This window comes from Eschscholzia californica, unplaced genomic scaffold, assembly GCF_041429995.1.
Source record: "Eschscholzia californica isolate CP2 unplaced genomic scaffold, dmEscCali1.0.p SCAF_3, whole genome shotgun sequence".
Classification (NCBI taxonomy): Eukaryota; Viridiplantae; Streptophyta; class Magnoliopsida; order Ranunculales; family Papaveraceae; genus Eschscholzia; species Eschscholzia californica.
This window is the reverse complement of record NW_028238420.1, coordinates 50,482,454-50,510,267: the sequence shown is the minus strand read 5'-3', so window position 1 is coordinate 50,510,267 and position 27,814 is coordinate 50,482,454. Positions and strand designations below refer to the sequence as shown.

Genomic DNA, 27,814 nt, shown 5'->3' with positions numbered 1-27,814 from the left:
AAGAAACGGGCTAAACGGATTTCATGCGTTTACGCGTACGTACTGAAAGGGATTGAAATTGGGGAAAAAAAGGTGGGTAAAATCTAGAACGCGGGAGAAGGGAGGGGGAAGAAGGACGCGGGAGAAGGGAGGGGGAAGAAGGACGCGGGAGATCAACGAGGCAAGATCGATGGAGACAAGAACGACGACGGAAGTACGACGATGGACAAGAACGACGACGGAAGACGATTCATCTCAACGAACAAAATCCGCCAGATTAGGGTTTCTGGTTTTCTTGGTACTTTCTTTGAACAGAGTAGTTACCGATCCTTTTTCATCTCCATTCAAGTAATTATTAGGGTTTTTTCTTCTTCTGCACATATCTCTTCCATCGATCTTGAAATTACGCGGTAGTTGAAGTTTCTTCAAAATCACTAGGGTTTCTTGATAGTTTTTTTTAAGGAGTTTGGCCGAGTTCTTGTAGTTCGGTGGTTGTACCCAAACTCTTTGACGACGCGGTAGTTCTAGGAATAATCACCTTCTTGTTGATGCTAGTATTTTGCAAATTCTTGAATTTTCTAGGGTTCGTACGGAACCATTCGTCTTCTATTACGGGAACTGCTGCATGAATGTTTAGAGATCCCGGTATTGATAAACCTAGGAGTTGTTAGATACTAATTTTACTAATAAGTTATTCTCTCTCTCTATCTCTTTCCTCTCATGAACACTTCCTTATTACTACTCTGTTTTCGTAGGATAAACCTGGGGCTGGTGACTATGCTATCAATTTTGTTGAGGAGAATTATGCCGGTGATGCTGCTGCTTCACTCAAGTAAAACCTTACACTTTGTTGTTTTTCCTGAACTTTTTGAAATTGTTGTTGTCTTTTTGGTTATTTAGTTTGTTTGATACCTTAGGCAGGGTTATTTAGGTTGTTTTATATTTAGTTTTTGATGTCATGTATTGCTTTATAGTCTTTAAGGCCATAGGGAATTGCTTCATAGTCTTAGTTTATTGAGTCTGCACAATTTTTGTACAATTTTCTGTTTCAAAAAAAAAAAATATATATATATATATATATGGTTTCTGAATTATATTAATATATATATATATATTTTCGAATTTAAAACATAATTTGCTGAGAACACTATTAACAAGCGCCAACGTTAAAAACTATATTACGAGGCCAAAATTTCTATATTTGTATAGGTATTTCTAGCGACTCGATAAATACTAAACCTATGGTGGTGTTGTGGTGGATATAGCCACCCATGATAGGTTGCGCAAGAAGTATTTATAGTAAAGCTATTGATGCCTGAACCAAGTTACATGTATGTATGTATTTTCCTGTTTCTAAAAAACTAAATTCGAAAAAGGATTTTGTAAGGGTACAAAGTTTCTCCATTGGGACTGTCATCTCTAGCTGCTCAATAGATACTTAACTTATGATGGTTTTGTGGTGTATAACGCCATATTATCCATGATATGTTGCGCGAGAAGTATTTATAAGGCAGCTATTGATGCTTGAACAATGGGTCATGTATTCTGTATATTTTCTTGTTTTCTAATCAATGAACATCAACTTTTAACACATAATACAAAAGAGCCCAAATTTTTTCTAACAAGGACTTTTTTTATAGCAACTCGATAGATACTTAACTTGTTGTGGTTTTGCGGTGTAAAAACCGTGGTATCCATAACAGGTTGCGCGAGAAGTATTTATAGGGGAGCTATTGATGCTTGAACATGTATTTTTCATGTATATACTAGTTTTCCAATCAACTTTTAACTCATACTTCAAAAGAGCCCAAATTTTTTCCAACAAAAATTGTTTTTTATAACTACTCGATAGATACTTAACTCGTTGTGGTTTTGTGGTGTAAAAACCTTGTTATCCATAACAGGTTGCGCGAGAAGTATTTATAGGGGAGCTATTGATGCTCGAACATATATTTTTCGTGTATATACTAGTTTTCTAATCAATCAACATCAATTTTTAACATATTAATATACATTTTCGAAATTAAAACATAATTTGTCGAGAACAATATTAACAAGCCCCAACTTGTAAAAACTATATTATGAGGGCCAAAATTTCTACATTTGTGTTGGTATTTCTAGTTTCTCGATAAATACTTAACCTATGGTGGTGTTGTGGTGGATATAGCCACCCATGATAGGTTGCGCGAGAAGTATTTATAGTAAAGCTATTGATGCTTGAACTTAGTGACATGTATATATGTATTTTCCTGTTCCTAAAAAAACTAGTTTCGAAAAAGTATTTTGCTAGGGTACAAATTTTCTCCATTGGGACTGTGATTTCTAGCTACTCAATAAATACTTAACTTATGGTGGTTTTGTGGTGTATAATGCCATATTATCCATGATAGGTTGCGCGAGAAGTATTTATAAGGCAGCTGTTGATGCTTGAACAATGGGTCATGTTCTGTATATTTTCTTGTTTTCTAACCAATCAACATAAACGTTTACCCCATACTCCAAAAGAGCCCAAATTTTTACCAACAAGGACTGCTACTCGATAGATACTTAACTTGTTGTGGTTTTGTGGTGTAAAAACCGTGTTATCCATATCAGGTTGCGCGAGAAGTATTTATAGGGAAGCTATTGATGTTTGAACATGTGTTTTTCATGTATATACTAGTTTACTAATTACCTTAGATATCCCTTTGTGTTCTTAATCCTTAGCGAATTGTTAAAATCAGTACGTCCTGGTCTAGGGGTTCATATACGTGCATAATCTGTTTGACTATCGTCAGTGAAGTTTGCTTGGTACCTTCCACTGAAGTAGTAAAACCCTACATTTTGTTGGTTTTCTTTCTGAAATTTCTGAAATTTTTGTGTCATCTTCGTTATTTAGTTTGTTTGGTACCTTAGTCGGGGTTACTTAGATTGTTTTATAATTGGTTTTTGATATTTATGTCTCTTCATGGTCGTGACTGCCTAGTATTTGATATATGTGCTTATCTCTTTTTTGTCGTGTTCAATGTGCATGCTTAATCTTTTAAGACTATTGTTGGTGATAACTAGGCCAACTAAAGCTAGTATGCGAGTTTCCATATTTGTTTCAGTGGTTCATGCTTTTAGAAAAAAAAATGTGTATATCTTACTTTAGTGATAGGTTGCGCGAGAAGTATTTATAGTAAAGCTATTGATGCTTGAACCAAGTGACATGTATTTATGTGGTTTTCCTGTTTCTAACAAACCAGCTTCGAAAAAGTATTTTGCAAGGGCCAAAATTTGTACATTGGTATTGGTATTGGTATTTCTAGCTACTCGATAGATACTTAACCTATGGTGGTTTTGTGGTGGATATAGCCACCCATGATAGGTTGCGCGAGAAGTATTTATAGTAAAGCTATTGATACTTAGGAGAATAGATAAATTTAAAAATGTATCTTATCTTGATGTAGTTATTCAGTGGGAGACTTGGATGTTGTGAGACGTCATCCTAAGAATCCTACTCCGCTGTACACAGTTTTCTTCTTCTAATATATTCATTCTAAGTTTCAAAAAAAAAGCTATTGATACTTGAACCAAGAGACATCTATTTACTCCTATGTATTTTCCTGTTAAAAAACTAGATTCGAAGAAGTATTTTGCTTGGGCACAAATTTTCTCCATTGGGACTGTTATTTCTAGTTACTCAATAGATACTTAACTTATGGTGGTTTTGTGGTGTATACCGCCATATTATCCATGATAGGTTGCGCGAGAAGTATTTATTAGGCAGCTATTGATGCTTTAACAATGGGTCATGTATTCTGTATATTTTCTTGTTTTCTAATCAATGAACATCAACTTTTAACACATAATACAAAAGAGCCCAGTTTTTTTCTAACAAGGACTGTTTTCTAATCAATGAACATCAACTTTTAACACATAATACAAAAGAGCCCAAATTTTTTCTGACAAGGACTGTTTTTTGTAGCTACTCGATAGATACTTAACTTGTTGTGGTTTTGTGGTGCATAACGCCATATTATCCATGATAGGTTGCGCGAGAAGTATTTATAATGCAGCTAGTGATGCTTGAATAATGGGTCATGTATTCTATATACATTTTCTTGTGTCCTAATGAATCAACATCAACTTTTAACACATACTTCAAAAAGAGCCCACATTTTTTCCAACATGGACTGTTTTTTATAGCTACTTGATAGATACTTAACTTGTTGTGGTTTTGTGGTGTAAAAAGCCATGTTATCCATAATAGGTTGCGCGAGAAGTATTTGAAGGGAAGCTATTGACGCTTGAACTTGTTTTCTTCATGTATATACTAGTTTTCTAATTAACGTTGATATCCTTTTGAGGTGTTAAGATCAGTACGTCCTTGTCTAGGGGTTCATATACGTGCATAATCTGTTTGACTATCGTGAGTGAAGTTTGATTGGTACCTTCCACTAAAGTAAAACCCTACGTTTTGCTGTTCTTCTTTACGAAATTTTCGAAATTGCTCTTGTATCTTTGTTATTTAGTTTGGTTGGTACCTTAGTCAGGGTTACTTAGATTGTTTATAATTGGCTTTTGATATCTATATGTTTCTTCATAGTTGTGACAGCCATAGGGAATTTTTTATAGTATTTGATATTTGTGTATATCTCCTTTTTGTTGGGTTCAATGTGCATGCTTAATCTTTTAAGACTATTGTAAGTGATAATTAGGCCAACTAAAGCTAGTAAGCGAGTTTCCATATTTGTTTCACTTGTTCATGCTTTTAGAACAAAAACTGTTTATATCTTAGTTTATTGAGTGTGCACTATTTTTATATATTTATATATTTTTCGAATTTAACACATAATTTGCTGAAAACAATATTAACAAGCGCCAACTTTTAAAAACTACATTATGAGGGCCAAAATTTCTACGTCTGTACTGGTATTTCTAGCTACTCGATAAATACTTAACCTATGGTGGGTTTGTGTTGTATATAGCCATCCATGATAGGTTCCACGAGAAGTATTTATAGGGAATCTGTACTTTTCAAAAAAAAAATTATAGGGCACCTGTTGATGCTTGTACAATAGGTCCCGTATTCTATATATTTTCTTGTTTTCTAATCATCCATCATCAACTTTTTACCAACACTTCACAAGAGCCCATAATATTCCCATCGGGGACTGTTTTTAATAGTGACTCGATAGATACTTAACTTGTTGTGGTTTTGTGGTGTACAAAGCCATTTTATCCATGACAGGTTGCGCGAGAAGTATTTGTAGTGAAGCTATTAATGCTGGAATATGCGTTGTTCATGCATTTTCTCTTTCTCATTAACGAATTTGTAAAGTCAATACCTCCTTGTCTAGGGGTTCATTTACATGCTTAATATGTTAAGAATATGATTGGTGAAGTTTGTTTGGTACCTTCGAATTTGTAAAGTCAGTACCTCCTTGTCTAGGGGTTCATTTACATGCTTAATATGTTAAGAATATCGTTGCTGAAGTTTGTTTGGTACCTTCGAGTGAAGTAAAACCCTACATCTTGCTGTTCTTCTACCAGATCTTTTTGAATCTGTTGTTGTCATCTTTGTTATTTAGTTTGTTTGGTACCTTAGGCAGATAGGGTTACTTAGATAGTTTTATATTTGGTTTCAGATATTTATTTGTCTCTTCATAATCTTGACTGGCGTAGGGAATTTTTGCGTAGTATTTGATCTTTGTGTGTGCATCTCCTTTTCGTTGGGTTCAATATGCGTGCTTAATCTTTTGTGACTATTATTGGTTATAATTAGGCCAACTAAAGCTATTAAGGGAGTTTCCATATTTGTTTACCTGTTCATGCTTTTACCAGCAAAAATGTTTGTATCTTAACTTATTGAGTATGCTTTATTTTTGTACAATTTTCTGCTTATAAAATATGTTTCTGGTTTCGGTAATTAATAGTTTTGATTGTTATCACATATAAATATATTTTTCGAATTTAAAACATAATTTGGTGAAAACAATATTAACAGCCGCCAGCTCTCAAAAACCATATTATGAGGGCCGAAATTTCTACATTGGTACTGGTGTTTCTAGCTACTCGATAAATACTTAACCTATGGTGATTTTGTGGTGCATATAGTCATTCATGATAGGTTGCGCGAGAAGCATTTATAATAAAGCTATTGATGCTTGACCCAAGTGACATGTATTTATGTATTTTCTTGTTTCTAAAAATCTAGATTCAAAAAAGTATTTTGCAAGGGTACAAATTTTCTACATTGGGACTGTTATTTCTAGCTACCCAATAGATACTTAACTTACGGTGGTTTGTGGTGCATAAAGCCATATTATCCATGATAGGTTGCGCGAGAAGTATTTATTGGGCAGCTATCTATAATGCTTGAACAGTGGGTCATGTGTTGTGTATAGGTTCTTGTTTTCAAAGCAACCAACATCAACTCTTAACACTCACTTTAAGAGGGCCCAAAACTTTGCCAGTGGTGTACAAAGCCATGTTATCCATGACAGGTTGCGCGAGAAGTAGTTGTAGTGAAGCTATTAATGCTTGAACATGCGATGTTCATGCATTTTATCTTTGTCATTAACGAGTTGTTAAAGTCAGTACCTCCTTGCCTAGGGGTTCGTATACATGCTTAATATGTTAAGACTATCGTTGGTGAAGTTTGTTTGGTACCTTCTGCTGAAGTAAAACTCCACATTTTGCTGTTCTTCTCCGTGAACTTCTTGAAATTGCTGTTGTCATGTTTGTTATTTAGTTTGTGTGGTACCTTAGGCAGTGTTACTAAGATCGTATTTTCATGTTCTTCACTGCCATAGGGAATTTCTGCATAGTATTTGATATTTGTATACATCTCCTTTTCGTTGGGTTTAATATGCATGCTTAATCTTTTGTTTTTGTGATAAATTATTGGTGACAAATTAGGCCAACTAAAGTCATTAATGGAGTTGCATATTTGGTTTTGTGGTGCATAGAGGCAGGCATCCATGATAGGTTGCGCGAGAAGTGTTTATGGTAAAGCTATTGATGCTTGAACCAAGTGACATGTATTTATGTAGTTTCCTGTTTCTGAAAAACCAGATTGGAAGAAGCATTTTGGAAGGGCCCAAATTTTCTCCATTGTGACTGTTATTTCTAGCTACTTAATAGATACTTAACTTATGGTGGTTCTGTGGTGTATAAAGCCATATTATCCATGATAGGTTGCGAGAAGTATTTATAGGGTAGCTATTGATGATTGAACAATGGGTCATGTATTCTATATATATTTTCTTGTTTCCCAATCAACCAACATCAACTTTTAACACATACTTTACAAGAGGCCAATTTTTTTTTCTTATCGAGGACTGTTTTTCATTGCTACTCGATAGATACTTAACTTCTTGTGGTTTTGTGGTGTATAAAGCCATAATTATCCATGCAAGGTTGCACGAGAAGTATTTACAGGGAAGCTATTGAATGCTTGAACATGCGTTTTTCATGGATTTATTAGTTTTCTAATTGACTCTGATCTCCCTATGAGGTCTTAGTCCTTAATGAATAGTTAACATCAGTACCTCCTTGTCTAGGGCTTCTATATGTATGCTTAATTTGTTAAGACTATGGTAGGTGAAATTTCGGCCTAGTGAAGATAGTAGTTATAGATCAGTTTTGTTGTGATGTCCTATTTCCATATTTGTTTTGATTGGACATGCTCTTAGCCTCTTACAAGCAATAATGCTCGTTTTTAGTTTGTTGAGGCTTCCCTTTTTTTCTATACAATTATCTGGTTACAAAACATACTTGATCATAGTATCGTATTGTAGTGTTTAGGCTCTAAAAATCAAAAGGGGGAACATTTAAAAATGAAACAAGATGTTTTGATGAACAGAAGAATTAGGAATACAAAATATCTTAGTGTATAATTTTCTTGGGGTACCTTTTTTCCTTAAAAACAATTGTTGCCTCTGAAATCATGTAGTGGCTTCTCGAGAAACTCTATTGGTATAGAGTAAGATATAAATGTGACGTAATTTCTGATGCAGACCATTTTTGGTACATATAAGCATCTGTACCCTACGAATGTTGTTCTGTTTCTACGTTTTTGTTTAATTCTTTTTCGTGTCTGGCCTTCTGTTGCTACATAACTTTAGGTTTGAAGAAATCCAAAAAATATGGTTGGTGAAAGGTTTATTGCCTTTTTGAGGTCTTATAGGCAACCGATTTAAAAAAAATTAACATTTCAGAATTAATTCAAAATATATCCTAATATAAAAGAATAAGAACTTCCATAATCATGTACCATTTTTTATATGGTTGAATGAACTTTCTTGTTTGTCATAGTTTTCCGCTTGCGCATTTGGTTCACGATTAATGCAACGAACCGTGGAAAAGCGTAGCTGGAGTGAGATGTCCAAATCACAAGGTTTGTCGAAACCCAATCTTTTTTTGTGTACTTAATATGTATATATATATATACACACACAATGTAGATGAAATTGCATGTCTCTATCCTAGGCTTGTGTTTGATATTACATACACATTACAATGATGACGAAATTGAATTTCTGTTTCAGTCAAGTTTAAATTGAGCCTGTGTTTGATATTAGCCCGAACTAATAATGCAAACACATCTCTCTCACTCACAAACATTGACCTAAATTACTATCATTTATGTCAATAATTGTTTCTTTATGAAATTTCAAATCTTTGAAATTGGGTAATGCTATTATGTTTGAGTTGCTACTTTGTACACCTAAAACCAATTTTTTTATGGTTTATATGTGTTTGGGCCGATGAAGAGATAGCTTAGTAATCTAGATTCAAGTTTCTTGGCTAATTTTATGGAATAGTTATGTGTCATTACTTGTCATATTACTGTGTAAATAGGAAATGTATAGATATTCTTTAGTAACATCTTGTAAATGGTCTTGCTTGAATATGACCTTGCCAATAGTAATCGTACTAGTTAGTAACACCATTGGTGTTGCTGAAGTGAAACTTAGTTTTACATGGAAGGATTTATTCATAATTTATAGGGCAGCTATTGATAATGATTGAACAGTGGGTCATGTGTTTGTATATAGTTTCTTGTTTTCTAAGCAACCAACGTCAACTTTTAACATTCACTTTACGAGGGCCTAAAATTTTGCCAGTGGGGACTGTTATTTGTAGGCTTTAGCTACTCGATAAATACTTAACTTGTGGTTTTGTCGTGTACAAAGTCATGTTATCCATGACAGGTTGCGCGAGATGTATTTGTAGTGTAGCTGTTTAGGCTTGAATATGCGTTGTTCATGCATTTTCTCTTTCTCATTAACGAATTGTTAAAGTCAGTGCCTCCTCGTCTAGGGGTTCATATACATGCTTAATATGTTAAGACTGTCGTTGGTGAAGTTCGTTTACGTACTTTCTGCTGAAGTAAACTTGGCTTTAGCATCTCTCCTTTCCTGCTCATTCTTAGGCCCCAAGTCGCATGCGCATCTATACAACGAAAACCTGTATATGATGGAAAGAGTCAAAGAGATTAGCTAGTTAGTTGAGTAGTTAAAGAGTGGAGAAAAAAAAATGCTGTGGTTACCTTGCTTGTGAATGAACACTGTTTCTGCTCGGAAACTTCTTCACCCACAGAGCATACTCCAATTTTGCTAGAGAATGGATTCACTTCTGAAGATCAAGCCTGTGGAATCACAAACACCGTAGTCTCCATGACCAAAGGTAACTTGGGCTCGTTCCGTTAAGCGAGTGAATATAGATTACTTTTACAACAGATGGTTGATGCTTCTACCAATAGATCTGAGAACTGAAAAAGGATTCTCTCTTATCACCCTATACTCTACGATAATAATTGGCCAAGACAATTAGATTTCACAAAAAAGTAAATACAGTACCACCTTGTCGACAAGGAGCATGAACAACAAAATGAACTACCAAAGTATTCTGTGGGAACTTTGGTCCCGAAGGGGCTCATAAATTGTTAGTATTAGGGCTATGGATTAAGTTACCATTTCCCTACAAATGAAGGTTCAGGAAGTAACATACCGACCCACACCATTGACCATGAGACGTGAACCTGAGATCATAAATCAGATTTCACTTCAGGAGTTGAGAAGAATTAAAATATTATAATAACAGAACCAAACTGCACTAAAAATCAGAATACACTTGGAAACTTGAAAGGAATTGAATGATAGAAGGAAACGTTGAACAGTACATAGTTGCATTGATTTAGATACTTTGAAGCACAATACGGAAGCAACTAGTACGAAAGAAAAAACGATATATGACCTTGCCCTATTTGTTCACCAGTAGTCAGGTCTCCCCACTAGATTTCGCAATTGAAAGCGTCTTTCCTCATCGGATTCATATAAAGTACTACTTCTACTGGTACTGCTCATACTAGTTGTGCTGCTAACATCTGAAGAAGAGTACAAGGAGTCAGGGGCTTCATTTCCAAACCTCTTACTTTCACCTTTCCATTTCTCTCACTTTGCGTTGGACGCCAAGTCATTTTCTTGATCATGATTCAAGGAAGGTGTCACGTTATTGGTGGTGGTTCTTGTTATCGGCCTATCTCGTTGACTTCCTTTCCATGACCATGATATCCCCTTCTTATTAATCCAAGCCTCTGTCTTCGAATTTATAATATTACAGATCCCAAACTTCCCGCAATCCTCATCACCAGAAACATCCTGAATGGTAGTGTTAGAAGTTACAGTAGGGGGAGGAGTGGCTAGATCTTCTCTAAGTATGCTAGCTCCACTTGGAATAGCAGTGTCCCTATGTACTTTGAGAACATCTTTTAAGAGACCTTGATGATAGAAATGACCATTTATACTCCAGTCTTCGCATTGCCCAGGGGCCATCAGTTTTGCTCGGACTTTGTTGGTCATTCTAGAGGCCTGTACATACGAGAAACATAATGGAAGCTAAATAAACTATATACAAAAATTTTCTTCAATGGACAAGAATATGTTTCAAAATTTAGACTAACCATATCCGATATTTTGGAGGTCATAACTTGCAAAGGTTGTAAAGAATGAAACAGAGGTGTTGTTGTCGGATCACTTTGAAGCGGAGTAGTAGCGCGTGGATAGGATTCAAATGGTAAGTTGTTAGAAGATGGGTACAACATTCTCTGAAAGGGTTGTGACTCGCATGTTACGGTTACAATCCCTACCAAACTACCATTATCATCATAGAATGGGGCACTTGTTGCAACGACTAGAAATATCTCCCCGTTCTTGCTCCTGACAGGGAATTGCCCGCTCCAGTTCTTCCCCAAGGTTGTCAGCTCTATTACCTTATAAGCATCACTAGAGTCACTGGGACTCACAAGAAGCTCGACAAGATTCTGACCGATCGCTTCCGTTGTTGAATAACCATAAAGTTTCTCAGCCGCTCTATTCCTGTAACAATGAGTAATCCGAAAGGAAATCAACGGAGAACTTTATATACATTTATCATCATTTTGATCTGACTTTGCAGGACTAAGGTGTGCTTGTGTTTTATCCCATATCTGAAATGTGGCTTGAGATCTGAATAAACTCTGAGTCAAATTTCAGAATGTTTGTTTAGTCTGACTCGTCTGACTGGCTGATTCTTTTCTGTGAGAACCTTATCTAAAATTACCATCTTGAGCCTAACTAAGACAACTCGTAATCATATTATGACTACTCTGATTCACCCGAGTCGAATTCACACAATGAGAGTAAAAAGATATGACATCATAGTTGTAGGAGCCAAAAATTCATTGAAACCCTAAATAGAAGATCCCAATTCACCAAAACTCTCAAATTATTCATAAGAGGGAATATAAATCTTCTGCTAAAAATGAAGAACAATGTCAAGCATGATTAACTGAGTAACTAGTACTCCGAATAAAAGCTACCCATACCCAAATTCATCAAGAATTTCTCAAAAACAGAAAAGCAGAGTACGGGGTTTTGTTTTTGGCGAAGGCTCCACGAGGCCCTCAAAAGGTCTAGGTACTTACTAAGCTTGGCGCAGGCTTCAGACACTCTCATGAGCGATGTAGGACTATCACAAACCCCCACCCTCAGTGAAGAGTTGTCCTCGGTTCTGATACCACTTGTGACGCCCAAGCCTTCGCCAATAACAACTGTTATGGCCTTGGGGTGTCACAAAAATCAACTGCAGAAAAGCAAAATCTAACAATGAGAAAACTTACCAATGTATTATTCGACCGGTGACCTCAAAGATATGAATAGCTTGACCCATAGATTCCAAGATATTCATGTACTGCTTATCACTAAAATTACTCAATAATGGCGGATCTGGTTTACTTCTTCTTTTAGGTACTATGGGTTTACAGCAACCAATCTCTCCACCTCCTTTGATCCTTTCTAATCTCTGATGAGATGAAAGGGAGTAAGAATTTCTCTGGTACCCATAACTCAATCTGGGTTCAATTTGATTAGTTCGGGTACCCCGACAATTGCTCTGATTAATCAATCTGGAAATTTCTTCTTTGAGATGAGCATGCCCTGTTTCTAATTCATTGATCATTTTCAGTAGTTGTTCTTCTTCTGGTAACATGCCCATCTTTTTTTAGTGACAGAAAATTATACCCAAAGAACTATTTAGGAATTCCGAATCAGAGAGAGAGCTGTGGGTTCTGAATTTGCTCTGTGTTTTCTTCCATGGTAATTTGTCCTTATTTATTTTTCTTTCATAAATTTGGGACGGCCTTCTGCCGCCATTAGTTCATTCAATTTCTCACGCTCTGTGTGGCTGTCAAATTGTGTTACATGGATTATGTACATAAATGAGATTCCCCCTCTATGGGTCTTAGGGGTGAGAATTCAGCCTGAAAGTCGGGGATCGTCTGAGTCTGATGAATGAAGAACCAAAATCCAAGTGGTTCGCCGCCGACCTATTCTACTAGTTTTTTGTGGGTGAGAGTGAGATCAGACTTCCCTAAAAACCTTTACCCGAACAATATGTCCGACCATAACAGGACGTCACCACCTATAAGAGTCCTCAAATTAATGAGGGTAAAACCATTGTGTGAGGATAGTTTTAGGGTTCTCAATGTAAAAAATCTTATAGTATTCCTACCCTACTCATTTGCAGCCCAAGATAGGAGAGGAGGGGAAGAGTAAGGGAGCAAGAGGTAGAGCATATAGTATGGAGAGATAGAGAGAGAGAGAGAGGAGGAAAATGTACAAAACTACCTATGGCCCGAAATGCCCCTGGCCTATTTATCCATTTGTAAATGTGACATGATAGACTCTTTCTCAAATTTTAGTGTCGGGAACGTCCAACCTAGAGGGTGTGGACTGTGGACGTATGGTACCAACTGGTACCTGAGCCCGACTTGATTCCTACCGCTTATCCGAGGACCAATTTATCTGTGTAGCTGTTACTTATTATAAACACTAAGGGCTTGGTTATATGTACTACTAGATATGAAGAAGACTATTGTGGACTGTCTAAATAGTATTTCTCTAACTTCAGCTACCAAATGGGCATTTGGTCTAGTGGTATGATTCTCGCTTAGGGTGCGAGAGGTCCCGAGTTCAATTCTCGGAATGCCCCCGTATTCTTTTTCTTTTACTTTTATTGTTTGATTTCCATTTAATCTATATTGAAGCCTGCACTTAATACATTTTTGTAGAATATATTTTTTCAGGAAACGGCCTCAGCAACATTGGTAGAATTCGGTACACGAAATACGTTTTATTTGTGGTACCCAAGTCGACTTGCAAGGTGAATTACTAACTATTTTGATGTTCCTAAAAGGGTAAGTAGTCGACATGCCAACAAATCCAGGACGAATAGATGTTTTTTGGAGTGTGTTGATCTCCTGACTTCGAATACGACACAATTAAAACACTAAAATGTTTGTTTATCACCTTCACAGACCTCAAAATCAGATGAGAATGGAAACATAGTTTCAAAAAAGGCAAAACCGGGGCATTCCGAGAATCGAACTCGGGACCTCTCGCACCCAAAGCGAGAATCATACCACTAGACCAAATGCCCAACTTGTATAGTATTCAGAAAAATCAGAACTAGTTTTAAGATTTATAAGAATTGAAGGTCAACCATATATTGCATCACCGTCTAGTTGTTAAAACAAATGATATTTAGTAAGTAACGTTACGTTGATTTGCCACTTTGAGCACACAGATAAAACAATCTCAATTTTCAACAGTCTGCATACAAGTACACTAACTATTAGCTCCGATAACGTCGTGCAAAAAAAAAACCATGCCTAGTCTTTCTAGCTGAGATCAATTGGTTTACTACATTTGATGCAAAAAAAAAAAACATAATAGTGCATAAACTTGTTTGAGCTCAAGTCTTGAATCCAGAGATAGAATGGGAAAAAACATAGTATAAATCCTAGAAAAACTTTCTCAATCTATTAGTTTGTCTCGTCTCAAAAGAGAAAAAGTTTGGGGGCATTCCAAGATTCAAAATTGGGGCCTCTCGCACCCAACGCGAGAATCATACCACTAGACCTAAAAATCATATTCAATTGATTAGGTAAAGACACTAGGTTATATAATTTTCAGGTTGATATATGCCACACATAAAACTTCCCAAACATAGTGTGGCATATCAGATTTCTCCCATTTTTTCCCCTCAATATATTCCCTGTCTCAATGAAGAAGAGAGGTTGAAAGTATATTTCGAATACTAGAATACACAGTTTGCCAACTAAAATACAACATAGATATATCCAACATCTATCAAAAGCTAACAATTTGCTTCTTTTTCTACTCATGACTCGTGACTATACTACCGAAATAAGGTTTTTTCCATCAATACACTAAGACACGATAAAAATACTGGCGAAACAAAAAATCAACATTTCTATACCGACATATTTGGCATAATCATTCTCATACATTTCTAAAGAGTTCTAAGTAGTACTTCCCCATTCCCATATATTATACATTTAACTCCACACATTGATCAAAGATATATGATTCATTATGAAGCCACGACTATTGTATAAAATGCTCAATCAATCAGAAAATTCATGTGATCATATAGTTTTTCTACTAATAATCAGACAAATTAATGCCAGTGAATTAGTTTAGAATCAATAGAAACTGGCTTGAATTCAGGGGAACAAGTTCTATATATACTTGATTCACAATCAATCAAGTATAGAACTTATCACTAAAACTGCAAACTTCAGTGTTAATGCCAATTTAGCTGATCATCATCAGTATTGCCCTTCGATTTCTTCCTTAAAATGTTTTTACGATTTTTTTGATGTGAGGAGAGGTCTCAGGGTTTTCAGGGCAATACATCTGTAGACTGTAGTTTTGTTTTCGTTGGGAGAAGAAAGAAGTGAGGAGGGAAGTTTGTTTAGTCCCACATGTTAGAGAGAGAAGAGAGAGATAGTAAATGGACTAGAATAAAAAGAGAAGGTTGAGAAAAGAGAAGTCATACCTTTCTCGGCCTTTTGGCTAAGATCAAGTGTAGTATCTGTTCTTATCAGTTTAATATCTGATATGTGGCCCATTGGGTCACACGATATTAAATTAATTTTTTTCATGGGTGAAGGCCCATCACAATAGCTTGCTATTGGGGTCTTCATGCGTCGCTCTTGCGTTGCACTATTGCATGGGCCTGGCGCAACCCCACCAAAACGTAATTGAAATTTAGTCTGATGAGCTGTATTTTCATTTTGGGCTGGCATACAAATTAGTAAGGTGGCAGACTAGATATGGACTTGGCCCATGGCTGGCCCATTTGAAATTCCATGTAGGAGAGTCTTAACATTTAGCGCATGTACAAGTAAAATATCTATCTACTTCTCCATTAAGAGCTTCTCCATTTATTAGTTATCTTCTTTCAATGCTTTGATCCTTCTCAAATAAGAGTTGGATTGTTTCTACTGGTTATGTTTATGAGTTTTTGGAAACCACCAAATCTATTGTGTGTTGTGTATTATGGTGAAGTGGATTGAGGCAAACTTTAAATTCATACGATGACAGAACACCGTAAGTTGGTTGTTTATCTTACAACCCAATTTGACTTGGTTTGGGGCTCGGTATGAGAAGATGGTAAAGTATAAGAGGTTTCTCCCCTTCAAGCCTTAAGTACTGAGTGGACGATTTAAATTACGCCACTAAGCATGTTCAAGTTTTTTACATTCTTAATGGATTTGGGAAATACTCAAAATACCAAAGGGAAGTTACGGTCACTACGAAATCAACTTCTTCTCAATAGAGGAGCAATCGACTTCGTTGATCTCATTGAAGAAACTAACACCCTTGAAGATGCAATTGTCCCTATTAAGCATATACTAGAGGCACCTCCCAACCGATATTCTAGGCCCAGCCAACCGATCAGCAGCACCAACCGAGAGCGAACCGAGAATGCCACCAAACCGAAATAGCTATGATTTTATGTGGGAATATTGTGATATGTATAGTTAGGATTTCCCTATGATCTCATGTAATCTTTATTATTAGATAAACATTTGTAAATCTATAAATACATGTATTGAATAAATGAAAAACACAATAGAAACAATTTCTCATAATCTCTCTGCTTTCTGTCTCTCTCTCGGTTTTGCTTTCTCCTCTCTCTTTTTATCAATTTCAACCATAACCGAAATATTCAAAGTCAAGGTAATTACCTCTTCACAGTTCCTCTTTATTCATGTGGGAGCTCTTCATATGAGACAATTGAAAGAAATTAGTACATCTTTGACTTGCTATTTGAGTATGTAGTCTGGAACATGATTCCCATCTTCACATTAAAAACTAGACACATGATACTTTTTTTTTTTGATGAGAAGACACATGATACTTGTAAATCTCAAAAAAAGAGTTCTTTTCTTCCCAAACATTTGAGAGAATAAACACACAATGAGGCCCCACAATATCTCCAATTTGGTCCCACATTATCGCCCATGTCAAACACTAAACGAATAATATATATCACATTTTATTTGGTCAGAATAGTTTTTGGAGAAGGCTACAAACTTCAATAAACGAGCCCATTCACAACACATATCAATGCACAATACTAGTTTGATACTCTAATTGGATGATAAATTTTTTTTTTAGGTTTGATTGGTTGATAATTGGAAGGGAAATGCTAAGTATACTTAGGATCTTTGTACTTGGGATTTTTGACACTTGTCTCGATAAGTCACACGGGTAAAAGGACATTCAGATCAAAGTCAAACTTCGAAAAAAAATTTGTCTTTTAGTGAAAATGAGTCGTTAAGTCAAAGATTTTGTGAAGGATTTTGTTATTGTAGCACCTAATATTAAGTTGTGCAAGACTGCAAGTTAATCAAGAAATATAATGAGAATCAAAGGAGTACCCACTACTAAGTTTGTAAAAGTAAGGGGGAGACCATTTTAGACCAGGCTTTTGTCCATTGGACAGTTGCTGTAAACTTGAATCTTGAAGATTTCTTTAGACAAAAATGGTATGTTTTTTTTTTAACCTTTTGACAGTGCAAGGATGAGTCTCCTTCCTAGTATCTTTTCCCCATGTAAAGTTAGCATCTTCAGGGTAGTAGGTAGGGTGGTCTCCTCTTAGGATTTCTTTTCTTTCAACTTGATTAATACATGTCAAGACTCAAGAGAGATCTAAAGAAATAACAAGTATAATTGTACTTTTCTTTTGTGGAGTAACTCACATCTAATATATGATTTGGGATAGTTTTCAAAACATTTTTTTTTTGGTATGATTCATTTGAATTATTGATTTTGTTTTTGTTTCAACTTGTATTCACAAAGAGTTCTTCATTGTCCACGAATATAGTAAAAAATTTATGTATAATTTATCTCCAATGCAACACTCAATTTGGATATCAAAATGATATGACATCATTTAATGTCGAGGTATCTCAAGAAGAAACTTAATATTTGAGATTTCTTTTGAGGATCTCAATTGACCACTCAATATTAAGATCAAATCTAACCATCTAGAAAATGACACATAAATTATTTTTTAGTCTTGTGAGTGTTGCACGGAGGATGCCTTTTAAATGGAGGATCTCAAAATTGACATCTAGGAAAGGGAAACTCAATTGAGCTTTGACATATAAGACAATTTGAGTTTTGCATTGGAGATGTTGTAAAGGAAGAATTAATTACTCAATTGACATATTGTAAAGATAGGTTCAAAACATTGATAGGGAAACACTACCCATTAGTATTTCTAACCTTTGGTTTCCCCAAAATAGATCTAAACTAGTGTTAACAATATAATTGGCTCATAATTTGGGCTTGCTTGAAGTTAACCTTACCTAGCTATCAAAGAGTAATAGGTAATGTGAAAGTACACACACATATATATATTATATATTTTGAATGCATTCAAACATTTTGACAGCAGTGAAGGAGTCTGAAAGGAAAGAAAAGCTTTATCAATAGTGCATTAAATAGGTGTTGTCTTTCTTTTGTACAAACAAGTATAAAGTAAAACCTTAGGTGGGCAGGTTAGAAAATCAGAATGTTAGAATGAAAAAAATTCATGCCTAGGTAAGTAGCTTCTCTGCCTCTCTCTGTTCTTGTTGTTGGTCTTCTTTCTCTCTCTAGATTTCTCTCTCTATCTTCTGCCGGCCTGCCTTCTTGTACTACTACTACTACTTAGTTGTTTCTAATATTCCAATGCCCCCAGTGCCCCCACCATCTTTATATATCTACACATTGACCTCTCACCTCTCTCTCTCTCTCTCTCTCTCTCTCTCTCTCTCTCTCTTTTGAATCATTGAAAATTGATATACGGTTGACAGTACCAACACAAGGATATAAGAGAAGCAAAAACTAATAGATCACTCAAGAAAGAATCATCAAATGGGTGCTATCAAAATGTTCTTCTTCCCCTGTTTCTTAATGGTTCTCATCATCATTTTACTCTGTTACAACATTGAACTATATCCATCATCAGGTTTGTTTGAATCAATTCTTTCATAGTTTTTACTTGGAATTTTCATTAATGAATGAAAACCCATTTTGAGTTTATTATTTCTCTCTCTATATATATAGGTGACACCAAATTGATTGAACAATCTATTGATTCCTCCATTAAAACAACATCATCATCATCATCTGAAACAGAGCTTTTAAGAAACAGGAAGCTTTTGTCATCTGGTAACCAAAATCTTCCATCTCTTTCTCTCTCTAGTCTCTAGATTGTTGGTTTAATCAAATTAGAACTCAATTTTCTAATATGGGTATCTGTTTTTTTTGTTAGGAGAAGATTGTTCAAGTAGAGATATAAGTATATCACAAAGCAAAGATTCATCATCAGGGATTCCACAATATATAGTTCAGATTGTGAATACATGTATGTCAAATTGTGTACCAACAAACATACATGTTCATTGTGGGTGGTTTGCTTCAGCTAGGTTTGTTAATCCAAAGATCTTCAAAAGACTTTCTCATGATGATTGTCTAGTCAATGATGGTCAACCATTGAAGAACAGTCAAATTATCCATTTCACTTATTCAAATTCCTTCATGTACCCACTTTCATTCAAGTCTGGTATTTTTTGTGGGAACTTGGAAATTCAGGAATAATGATCAAACAAATCATTCATAAAAAAGTAAGACAACAACAAATTATACTAGTAGTATATACTTTGTATACATTCCTGTCAGTTCTTCATGATTTCAGAACCATTTCATCCATTTTAACAAAATCTAAACCAGACCCATTAACCCACCCAATCCTAAAAGGCTGAAACCCAAATACCCATTTTCAATTTCTCTTTTGTTTTAGTTATCACCCTTTTAATATGGCATATTAGCTAATCATCCCTTTTCATCATTACCCAAAACCCTAAATACCCACAAAACAGTCCAACAAATACCTTGATGGTTATAGGGCATAATAGCATCTTTTGGTAGCTTTTTTTTTAAATTTCAATCCTATTCCTCATTATTCATTACTTTAGCAATTGAACTTGTCTTTTGTAAATTCAAATTAGGTAGTGTAGTTATTCTTCTTCTCTTAGAAGTTGACCAATTTGTGTACTGGATTCAAAATATCAATTTACATAATTATAATAAGTAATTTTTCTCTATTGACTTGACTCTTTGACAACTCATGTATAGCCAGGTATTATCCTATTTTTTTAGTTTTGATTTGAAGTTCATTTGGTTATTTGAATTTTGAACTATGACTTTGTCAAAAGTCAAAGGTAAAGGGACTAAGGGAGGGAGTTCTAATTTCTTGAAAAGTAAAAGGATAGAAAGGCATCTCTAGCTATTTTGAAGCTTTGGGTATATGATAAGAAATTGATGCAACCTGGATGGGTGCATGAAGGGGTCAGATAGTGTTCCTTTTTTCAGGGTCTTCTGTGTGCTTAGAGAGAGAGAGAGAAAAGGAGAGTTTGAACTTTTGGTCATCTATCTATCTCTCTCTCTCTCTAGCTAGATCCTAGACTAGTACTAGTAGACTAGTAGATTTGAAGATGTTGGGTACTTTTGCTAAGGATGATTGGGGCAATCCAGACAATGTCAGCTACCTTGGTTTGATTTTACAACAAGACAAAATTTGCAAAGAAAAAGAAGTTAACAAAAGCTGTTAAAGTTGCAATTCTCATCTCTCTCTCTCTCTCTCTATGGTAGTTGTGCAGGAGGAGGTTCCATGTTTGCATAAAAGCTCACATATCTAGGGGGGAATAGAACCATACAAGTAAAGAAGGAAGAAAGAGAGAGAAACTAGCTAGTTTGGAAAGGTGGTCTTTTTTTTATAGGGGTATGGGTGAATTTCTTTACATGAAAGTAGGGGTCTTGAAATGTTAGTATTTTATGGAGCTAGGAATGTATATATATGAAGAAGATGCTAACTAGAAATGGGCTTGATTTTGTAATCTTGTTTGTAAATATTGGGGAAGATAGTAAAGTTTATTTTGGATATGTCACTATATATATTACTCTTTTTGTTATTATTGTTGTGACTTTTAATTGAATCTCTTTCTTCATTCTTCATATAGGAATTTTTTCTCCTCTAAATTCCCTCTTTTATGTTTGTTATTCTGCCAATTTGATATATACATTCAATCCCACATGGTTGAAATTAATGGAGGACAGAAAGTAAGTATTAGAAGGAGAATAGATACCACCAATCTTTATCATGCTAACCACTCATTACTAAGGACACATTCATGCTTTCACATTTGTAAAATATGCATCCCCACATCTTACCAAAACTTCATAGGCTAAATTTTCTTTTATAAAAAATGTTTTTTTTCGGGTCATTTCTATATTACATTTTACGCAAACTAAAACAAGTAAGTTTTGCTTATATCATATGTACTTTGCAGATAGAATCGAAACCTAAAATAATTGCATACATTCTTAACAAAGACCAAAACAAAATTCAACATCTAATTTAGTTTCCTGTTTTGAAAATTGGAATTCAAATACAAGCTTACAAAAAAAATACAAGCTTACAAAAAAAAAAAACATTACACTTTTATGTGTTTTTTAATCCATAATGATTTTGTTTTAAAGAGTTTACTCTTCAATTATTCAACATGTGGTGCTGTGGTGTAGTCGGTTATCACGTCAGTCTTACACACTGAAGGTCCCCAGTTCGAGCCTGGGCAGCACCATTTCTCTTTTAGGGTTTTTTTGAAGGAAAACATCGAGGAAGCCGATCCGAACTTGTTTTAGCTTCATAAAGAACAAATGAAGAAGGTAAAAAAATAGAATGCAGAAACAAATTGAGCATCACAAAAATAAATCTAACCAGACAAATGAAGCTAAGATGTTCAATACAAATTACTATCAGTTACAGATCTTCACTTGTGTGTCTGGGTATACATACAAATACTAAAAGTAAAGCAAACAAGTAGAGAGGATTATCAAATTTCATATTTGCCTTCCCATTTATCCTATTTCTTTCCATATAGAATAATAGCATCAAAAAAATCAAGAGATTTTTCGCCGTTTTTATCTACCCTTTGGGTTAACCATCTCTGTAAAAATCATTTCAGGGTTCACATTAACCGAATCCTCGCTTAAATCACTCTCACTTCCTAAGCTTAAGTTGCTCAAATGAATAGCAGCCATATTCTTAGTCTCATTTTTCGCGTTTCCTTCTTTTACAAGTTCTTCACCTCCGGGGTTTTCGTGTAATTGGAGTGCGTATTCTAGATTCCACAAAACATCACCCATTGACGGGCGCTGAACTCCGTGATCACACAAACATTTCTCGGCAGTTTCGGCAAACTTTTTCAAGCATTCTGGACTGATCTTTCCCTTAAGTTGAGGATCTATTATGTCCTCAATAAGTCCTTTCCTTTGACAACTTAAAGCCCAATCTCCAAGACTAACTTGTTCTTTAGGAAGGCTAGGATTTAGTGCAGGTCTTGCACACAAGACCTCAAAGAGGACAACTCCGAATGAGTAAACATCGGATTTTTCTGTCAGTTGTTGTCGACGGAAGTACTCAGGATCTAAGTAGCCGAAACTACCTTTAACCACAGTACTAACATGGTTCTGGTTCATAGTTGGACCAGTTTTCGATAACCCAAAATCAGAAACTTTAGCGACCCAATTCTCGTCAACAAGAATGTTAGTCGTTTTCACATCTCTGTGAATGATCGTATATTTAGCTCCGGTGTGAAGGTAATGAAGTCCTCTGGCAGCTCCAATACAAATTTCCAATCTCTGTTTCCATGTTAGAGTAGCATTATTTCCCTTATATAGATGTTCTCTTAGTGTTCCATGAGCCATATAGTCGTAAACCAAGATCATTTCATCACCTTCTTCACAATACCCGATTAAAGAAACTAAATGCCTGTGTCTAAGCTTCGAAAGCATCTCAATTTCAGTCTGGAATTCATTAACTCCTTGTTCTGAAGATGGGTTTGATCTTTTTACTGCAACTTTCGTCCCTCCATCGATAACTCCTTTATAAACCTTTCCAAAACCTCCAACACCAATCACATTAGACTCGTCGAAGTTTTTGGTTCCTTGTTTTATTTCCGATAAGGTGAAATGTCGACATAGACTAGCAGCCGAAGAAGAAATATGACTGTTAGTACAACTTTTACCCGAAGTTGTTGATTTGCCTCCTGAAGTACTTGAATTTCCATATATAGGTAACCAACCCGATTCATCTCCTAAATCTCTTCTCTTCTTCGAATAAACTACAATGCATATAGCTGCAACTAAACCAAAAGCAGCAGCTCCACCAGCAGCACCATTTAACAAACGAGAATCCGATTCAGGTGATGCAAAACTTTTAGCCTCTTCGGCCGCTTCGAGAAGCATAGGTGATGGTACCGGATTTGGGCCCGCTAAATTACCCGTTGTGTCATTCAATTTAAATATTTCAATCCCATTAAGAATTCCATCATAAACTTCTGGTTTCATATTAACAGATGGGTGAATAGCTACCCATATTTGCTCATCACCCGGCCCGTCATTGACATATATTGCGTAGTCCTTGTACACTGGAACACCTTTGGACCCGGCCCATCCAATCACATCCGCGGACTCCTGGGCCGTCTGGTTATTGACATAAATATCAAAAACCCTTTGGTTTATCTTAGTTTGGACTAGCTCACAGAAGTGAAGTCGAACGAAATATGTGTAATTTGCATCAACTTGAAAAACCCAAGTGAGGTTGAAATTCTGGTTGAGTTTAGAATCTGGACCCATAGATCTCGCCGTACTATAAACATCATAAGGAGCTATATACTTTGGCATATCAACTGGGAAACGGACGTTTACTTTATTAGAATCATCACTAGTAACACCAAATGCAGCCCCGTATAAGTAAGGAGAATCATCGTACCAAGTACGAGTAAGTCCAGAATCATTAGTTGGTGGTATATATTGTCCACCAACATTCAATCTATACATAGTCTGAAAATTGGTATTTTGGGGATCGATCAAATGATCCGAAAATCCAACCATAGCTGCAGGTTCGAATAAGTCGGGCATAGAGATGACCTCAATGCCATTGACAAATGCAAAAGAACCATTATGTTTTGGTGAAGGTATGAAATCAAGATTAATCGAACCAGAAGGAGATGGCGATAAAGAGTACTCTTTAACAATATAAGCTTGGGTAAGAGCTTGTGCCGTAATGGATGCACTAAAATTGTTTAAGAGAGTCACCCCTCCGGAAACGACCGAAAAATAAGAATCACTGATATTAATATTCGTATACGAAGATGGGTAAAAATGTAGTCTTACCCAATAACGAGATCTCGATGAAACAGGGAATGAATACGATGATTCTGAATTGAAAACTCTTGAAGTCATATATGGAACAGTTGAAGGAAGAGAAGGATCTTGAGCTTGAGCTACAGCAGAAACCGATTTCGATGATTGAGTAAGAAACTTTTCATCAGATTCCCATAATCTTCCATCTGTATCATGACCACTAATTGCAGATCCACAATCTAATAGAATCGAATCCGATTTACCAAGACTTGAAACATTGAGAGTGTTGAAGACAAATGTGAATGAAATGAGGTAAACTAAAATATGGGTTTTGATCTTCATGGTTAAAGAGAAGAACCCTTTCAAGGAAACTGAAAACAGAATAGGATTTGGCAATAAACTAGAGAGAGAAACAGATTGTTGTAGATATTTAGATGAAGGTGAGAACAACAGGAGTTTGAGGGAGAATTTTGATTTATGAATACAAAATAAACAACTCCTGTGTTTTGATCTTTAAATACTAGTCTATCCCATATTCTTCATCATGGGAATTCACCATTTCTTTTTCAAATTTTTTCTAGAAATTTGAATGATTTGAAAATAGGTAGAAAGACATAGAGAAGATGAAGAACAAAGATGGCGATCTTCTTCTTCTCCCCTTCTCTCTGTAATTTTTTTTTCTCTCTCTAATCTATGTTGTTTTTCTTTGAACAACCATTTTAGGGGGAGTGTTAGTTATAGATGTATGGATGAGAGATGTTGATTTGGACATGAAACTTTCCCATGTATATTTCCATTGAAATAGGCAGTAAGAAGAGATGAGCCATTTTCTTTTGGGTGACCGTTAATTTCGGTTAGATTTGGTTTCTTCTTGGAAGTCAATGGTCAAATAGGTCAAATTTAGAATAATGGGTGTTACTTCTTCCTAGAGGTGTCAATTGGTCTTACTAGACGGGTCGACCCGATTCAGCCTCAATAGCTCTTGAAGACGAAGAAGAGAAAGAATTGGAGTTCATGTAAACCTTCAAGTCTTGATCTTTGCCAGAAACAGTAAGTAGAATTCGAAATGCTGTTTCGAAAGTCTAAACAATGGAATTAGGCCGTAAAAATATACTCAAAAGGTCATTTTACTTGAACAGATCGAATTTTGTTCGATCCCAAGACCGGGGGAAGTTCCTTCAAAATTTAAAAACTATAGCACACGAATTTGCTTCCAAACTAACCATAAATTTTCATCTCAAAATTCCCTAACACGTTACTTCCCTACGTCAAATTGGTCGATAACAACAACCTATGATTTTGATTGAGTGCTTTAAACCGGGGAATTTTAGCGTTTACTATTAGAAAGAAGGGTACTAGGTGATAAGGAAAACATAATCACGAAGAATAAATACAAGGAAAACAAAAAGAGAAGATGAATTTGGTTTCAAACAGTGAAATCTTCGTATTTCCTTCCTCGACAAAATCACTCTTTTGATTCGAAGACATGCTTTTTCCTGAGTGTTACTCTGGGCAGACCTTAGCAAGAAGATCTTCAACCTCTGAGCTGATTTCAATACCATCTGCTTCGATCCTCTGTCGAATCTCAGGTTCAGTTTTATCGGCCGCTATATAAATAGATAACAACAACTGGTACGTTTTTGCATCGAGGAAATTAGCCTGTTTTAGCATCTTGCACAACTCCTCGGCACCATCAACATCCTTCTCTTCTTCAAAATACTTAAAAAACTCACTTATTCTTTCTTCACTAGGTTTCCATTCATTCCCATTCTTCAATGTAACGACAGCACTCTCCATGGTCTTTAAGGCTAAATCCATTCGATGATTTTTCAAGTAGCAATCCATGAACATCTCATGAGTTCGAAAGTTCGGTCCATGGCCCCTTTTAACAGCATCCTCAATAAGCAATTTAGCTTCTTTGATCATGTCTCGTCTAAGGTAAGCATCCACAAGCACGTTCGTTAACCTTATATCATAACCCGTACAACTTGATATCCATTCCTCAAAACATTCCTTTAGACCATCGAAATCGTCAAGTCTCCCAAGGGCTTGAAGTATTACAAGGTAGCTCAAGTTGTTGGTCTTGGGAAAGCCTGATTTTAGAGAGTCCCAAATTCGTTGAACCTCTGATAAATTACGAGTACCAGCATATAAACTAATAAGAAAATGATAAGCTCTTCGATCTCGAGGCTGAATCCTTTTCTCAAGTTCCTTAAGAGCTAATTCAGCTTTCTCAAAAAGACCAGCATTGACATAAATTGCAGCAAGGTTGCTATAAGTATTCCAATCGCATTTGTCTTTCGCCTTGGTCTCAACCTCCTCCATGACTCTTTCTACCCCATCAATATCCTTCATAGTAGCATAACTATTCATCAATACACTATACGAAAAATTATCCATCGGGATATCTCTTTCCTTCATTTCTTGAACCAATGGAGGAACTTTCTCGGGTTCGTTCATTCTCATGTATAAAGCCATCAAATTGTCAAATGCTAAAGGAGTATCAACATAATTCAATTCATCCATCTTGTTAAAAAGATCGACCGCCTTATTTGCCATCTTTTCTTTGCAGTAACAGTTTAAAAGTGCACCATAAGTTAGCTTGTTCATTTCGCGGGGAGATAAGCTGTTAAAATACTTTTCGGCCGAATCTATTCCTCGGGCTTTAGCTAAAAGATCAACTTTTACAGCATAATCACTATGGGATAAGTTGGTTCCTCTCTTTTCCATCCACTCCATTAGCTGAAAAAACAAAAACAAAAACAAAAAAGAAAACCCTAGAGTTTGAGTGACTATAACAAGCTAAAACATTTATAAAATACAAAAAAACTCGAGCTTTAGGGTTAAAACTAACAACTACCCTCATCATCTTGCATTTTTCTCTCTACAAAACCCTAAATTTCGATTGAATCATACCAGTTCTTAGTTCTTACTCAACTAATTAATGAAAAAAGGATAAAAATTTTTGGGGTTAATGAATGTTCATGAGAAAATTGGGGAAGAACTGAACCTCTAAGGCGTGCTGATACCGTTTGTATTTACGGAGTTCCTTAACGCAAGTTTCAAGCTCGTACTTTTTGATTGATTTACCCTCACGGATATAAGAATTGACGACGGTGGTGACGCTTTCGCCGGTGTGTCCGAGAGCTGACAATCGACGGTAAAGTGATGCTGATTTTGTTGATGATTCTCTCCTGGTGTCAAATTCTATTGTTGCCGTACAAAACCTTCTTGCGATTGTTCTTCCGACATTTATCAAACGTTTAGACTTCTCCATTTCTTTGTTTTTCTCTCTCTCTCTCTCTCTGGTTTTACAGGGTTTTGTTAGGGTTTAAGAAGAAGAGAACGAAATGTTAAGGAGATCTAATTTTGAGATTTTAGTAGGAACAGGCGCCCCAAATCTTAGAAAAATGACCATGCCCCGAGTCGGAGAAGGGTAGTTTTAAAGGTGCCTCCTATAAGTGTTATAGGCGCCCCGCTCAAGGCAAATTTGAGAGAGTTTGTGAAAGAAGGAGGCGCCTATAACACTTATGGGAGGCCCCTATAAAACTTCCTATTGGAGGAAACTTGAAAGTTTGAAGTTTGAAGACGGGTAGTGCCTGTCCGACCAGCTAGAATTAGTGATTTGGAGGGTACTAGTGCTCACACAACAACGCGCTAAAGCCCATTATGGCACGATTGTTGGATTGACTGACCAACCATTCGCCCGACATGCCCAAGATACTAGTCTCGAGAGAGTATCTCTGCAGTAAATC

General features: G+C 35.9%; 3 protein-coding genes, 1 long non-coding RNA gene and 4 other non-coding genes across 11 annotated transcripts in view; 4 read left to right on the top strand and 4 right to left on the bottom strand.

The window, feature by feature from the left end:
• The window catches only part of LOC147551444 (uncharacterized), a 39,148-nt gene extending 26,471 nt beyond the window's left edge, over positions 1-12,677 (bottom strand). The window contains exons 1-5 of one of the 3 annotated variants that reach the window (XR_015236875.1): positions 12,110-12,677; positions 10,913-11,327; positions 10,207-10,820; positions 9,500-9,991; positions 9,006-9,417 (exon numbers count right to left, since the gene is read on the bottom strand). Coding sequence is in view for 2 of the 3 variants with exons in the window: in XM_086665848.1 (XP_086521974.1) it covers positions 10,404-10,820; positions 10,913-11,327; positions 12,110-12,483 (1,206 nt within the window). In the remaining variant the exon portion in view is untranslated. Of the gene's footprint in view, positions 1-9,005; positions 9,418-9,499; positions 9,992-10,015; positions 10,821-10,912; positions 11,328-12,109 lie in introns of those variants that run through there. The other 2 variants (XM_086665848.1, XM_086665843.1) reach the window with 2 other exon arrangements.
• On the top strand, positions 72-11,534 carry LOC147551445 (uncharacterized). 2 transcript variants are annotated; one of them, XR_015236887.1, is made up of 3 exons: positions 72-277; positions 735-811; positions 8,263-11,534. It is a non-coding gene; the product is annotated as an uncharacterized LOC147551445 (long non-coding RNA). The 2 variants fall into 2 exon arrangements; XR_015236886.1 differs by lacking the exon at positions 8,263-11,534 and having other exon boundaries at positions 89-277; positions 735-1,067.
• Positions 12,678-13,407: 730 nt separating the features above from the next.
• On the top strand, positions 13,408-13,479 carry TRNAP-AGG (transfer RNA proline (anticodon AGG)). Its single transcript has one exon. It is a non-coding gene; the product is annotated as a tRNA-Pro (tRNA).
• A 375-nt stretch (positions 13,480-13,854) lies between these two features.
• TRNAP-UGG (transfer RNA proline (anticodon UGG)) lies at positions 13,855-13,926 on the bottom strand. The gene has a single exon. It is a non-coding gene; the product is annotated as a tRNA-Pro (tRNA).
• A 1,421-nt stretch (positions 13,927-15,347) lies between these two features.
• Positions 15,348-15,545, top strand: LOC147551441 (U2 spliceosomal RNA). Its single transcript, XR_015239122.1, has one exon. It is a non-coding gene; the product is annotated as a U2 spliceosomal RNA (small nuclear RNA).
• Positions 15,546-21,419: 5,874 nt separating this feature from the next.
• On the top strand, positions 21,420-21,493 carry TRNAV-UAC (transfer RNA valine (anticodon UAC)). The gene has a single exon. It is a non-coding gene; the product is annotated as a tRNA-Val (tRNA).
• Positions 21,494-21,626: 133 nt separating this feature from the next.
• LOC147551439 (receptor-like protein kinase ANXUR1) lies at positions 21,627-24,842 on the bottom strand. The gene has a single exon (XM_086665835.1). The coding sequence runs from the start codon at positions 24,399-24,401 to the stop codon at positions 21,834-21,836; it is 2,568 nt and encodes an 855-aa protein (XP_086521961.1). The 5' UTR covers positions 24,402-24,842; the 3' UTR covers positions 21,627-21,833.
• Positions 24,843-25,265: 423 nt separating this feature from the next.
• Positions 25,266-27,483, bottom strand: LOC147551438 (pentatricopeptide repeat-containing protein At1g02370, mitochondrial-like). Its single transcript, XM_086665838.1, has 2 exons — positions 27,070-27,483; positions 25,266-26,801 (listed from the first exon to the last, which is right to left on the bottom strand). Exons 1-2 carry the CDS (start codon positions 27,334-27,336, stop codon positions 25,563-25,565), a joined length of 1,506 nt encoding a protein of 501 aa, XP_086521964.1. The 5' UTR covers positions 27,337-27,483; the 3' UTR covers positions 25,266-25,562.
• Positions 27,484-27,814: the final 331 nt, after the last annotated feature.

What these genes read in the sequence shown, in the direction of transcription:
- LOC147551439 (XM_086665835.1), bottom strand. Translation starts at nt 24,401, where the DNA reads ATGAAGATCAAAACCCATATTTTAGTTTACCTCATTTCATTCACATTT.
- LOC147551438 (XM_086665838.1), bottom strand. Translation starts at nt 27,336, where the DNA reads ATGGAGAAGTCTAAACGTTTGATAAATGTCGGAAGAACAATCGCAAGA. An exon ending in GGTATCAGCACGCCTTAGAG is followed by an intron (nt 26,802 to 27,069) that starts GTTCAGTTCTTC and finishes TTGTTTTTTCAG; the next exon opens with CTAATGGAGTGGATGGAAAA.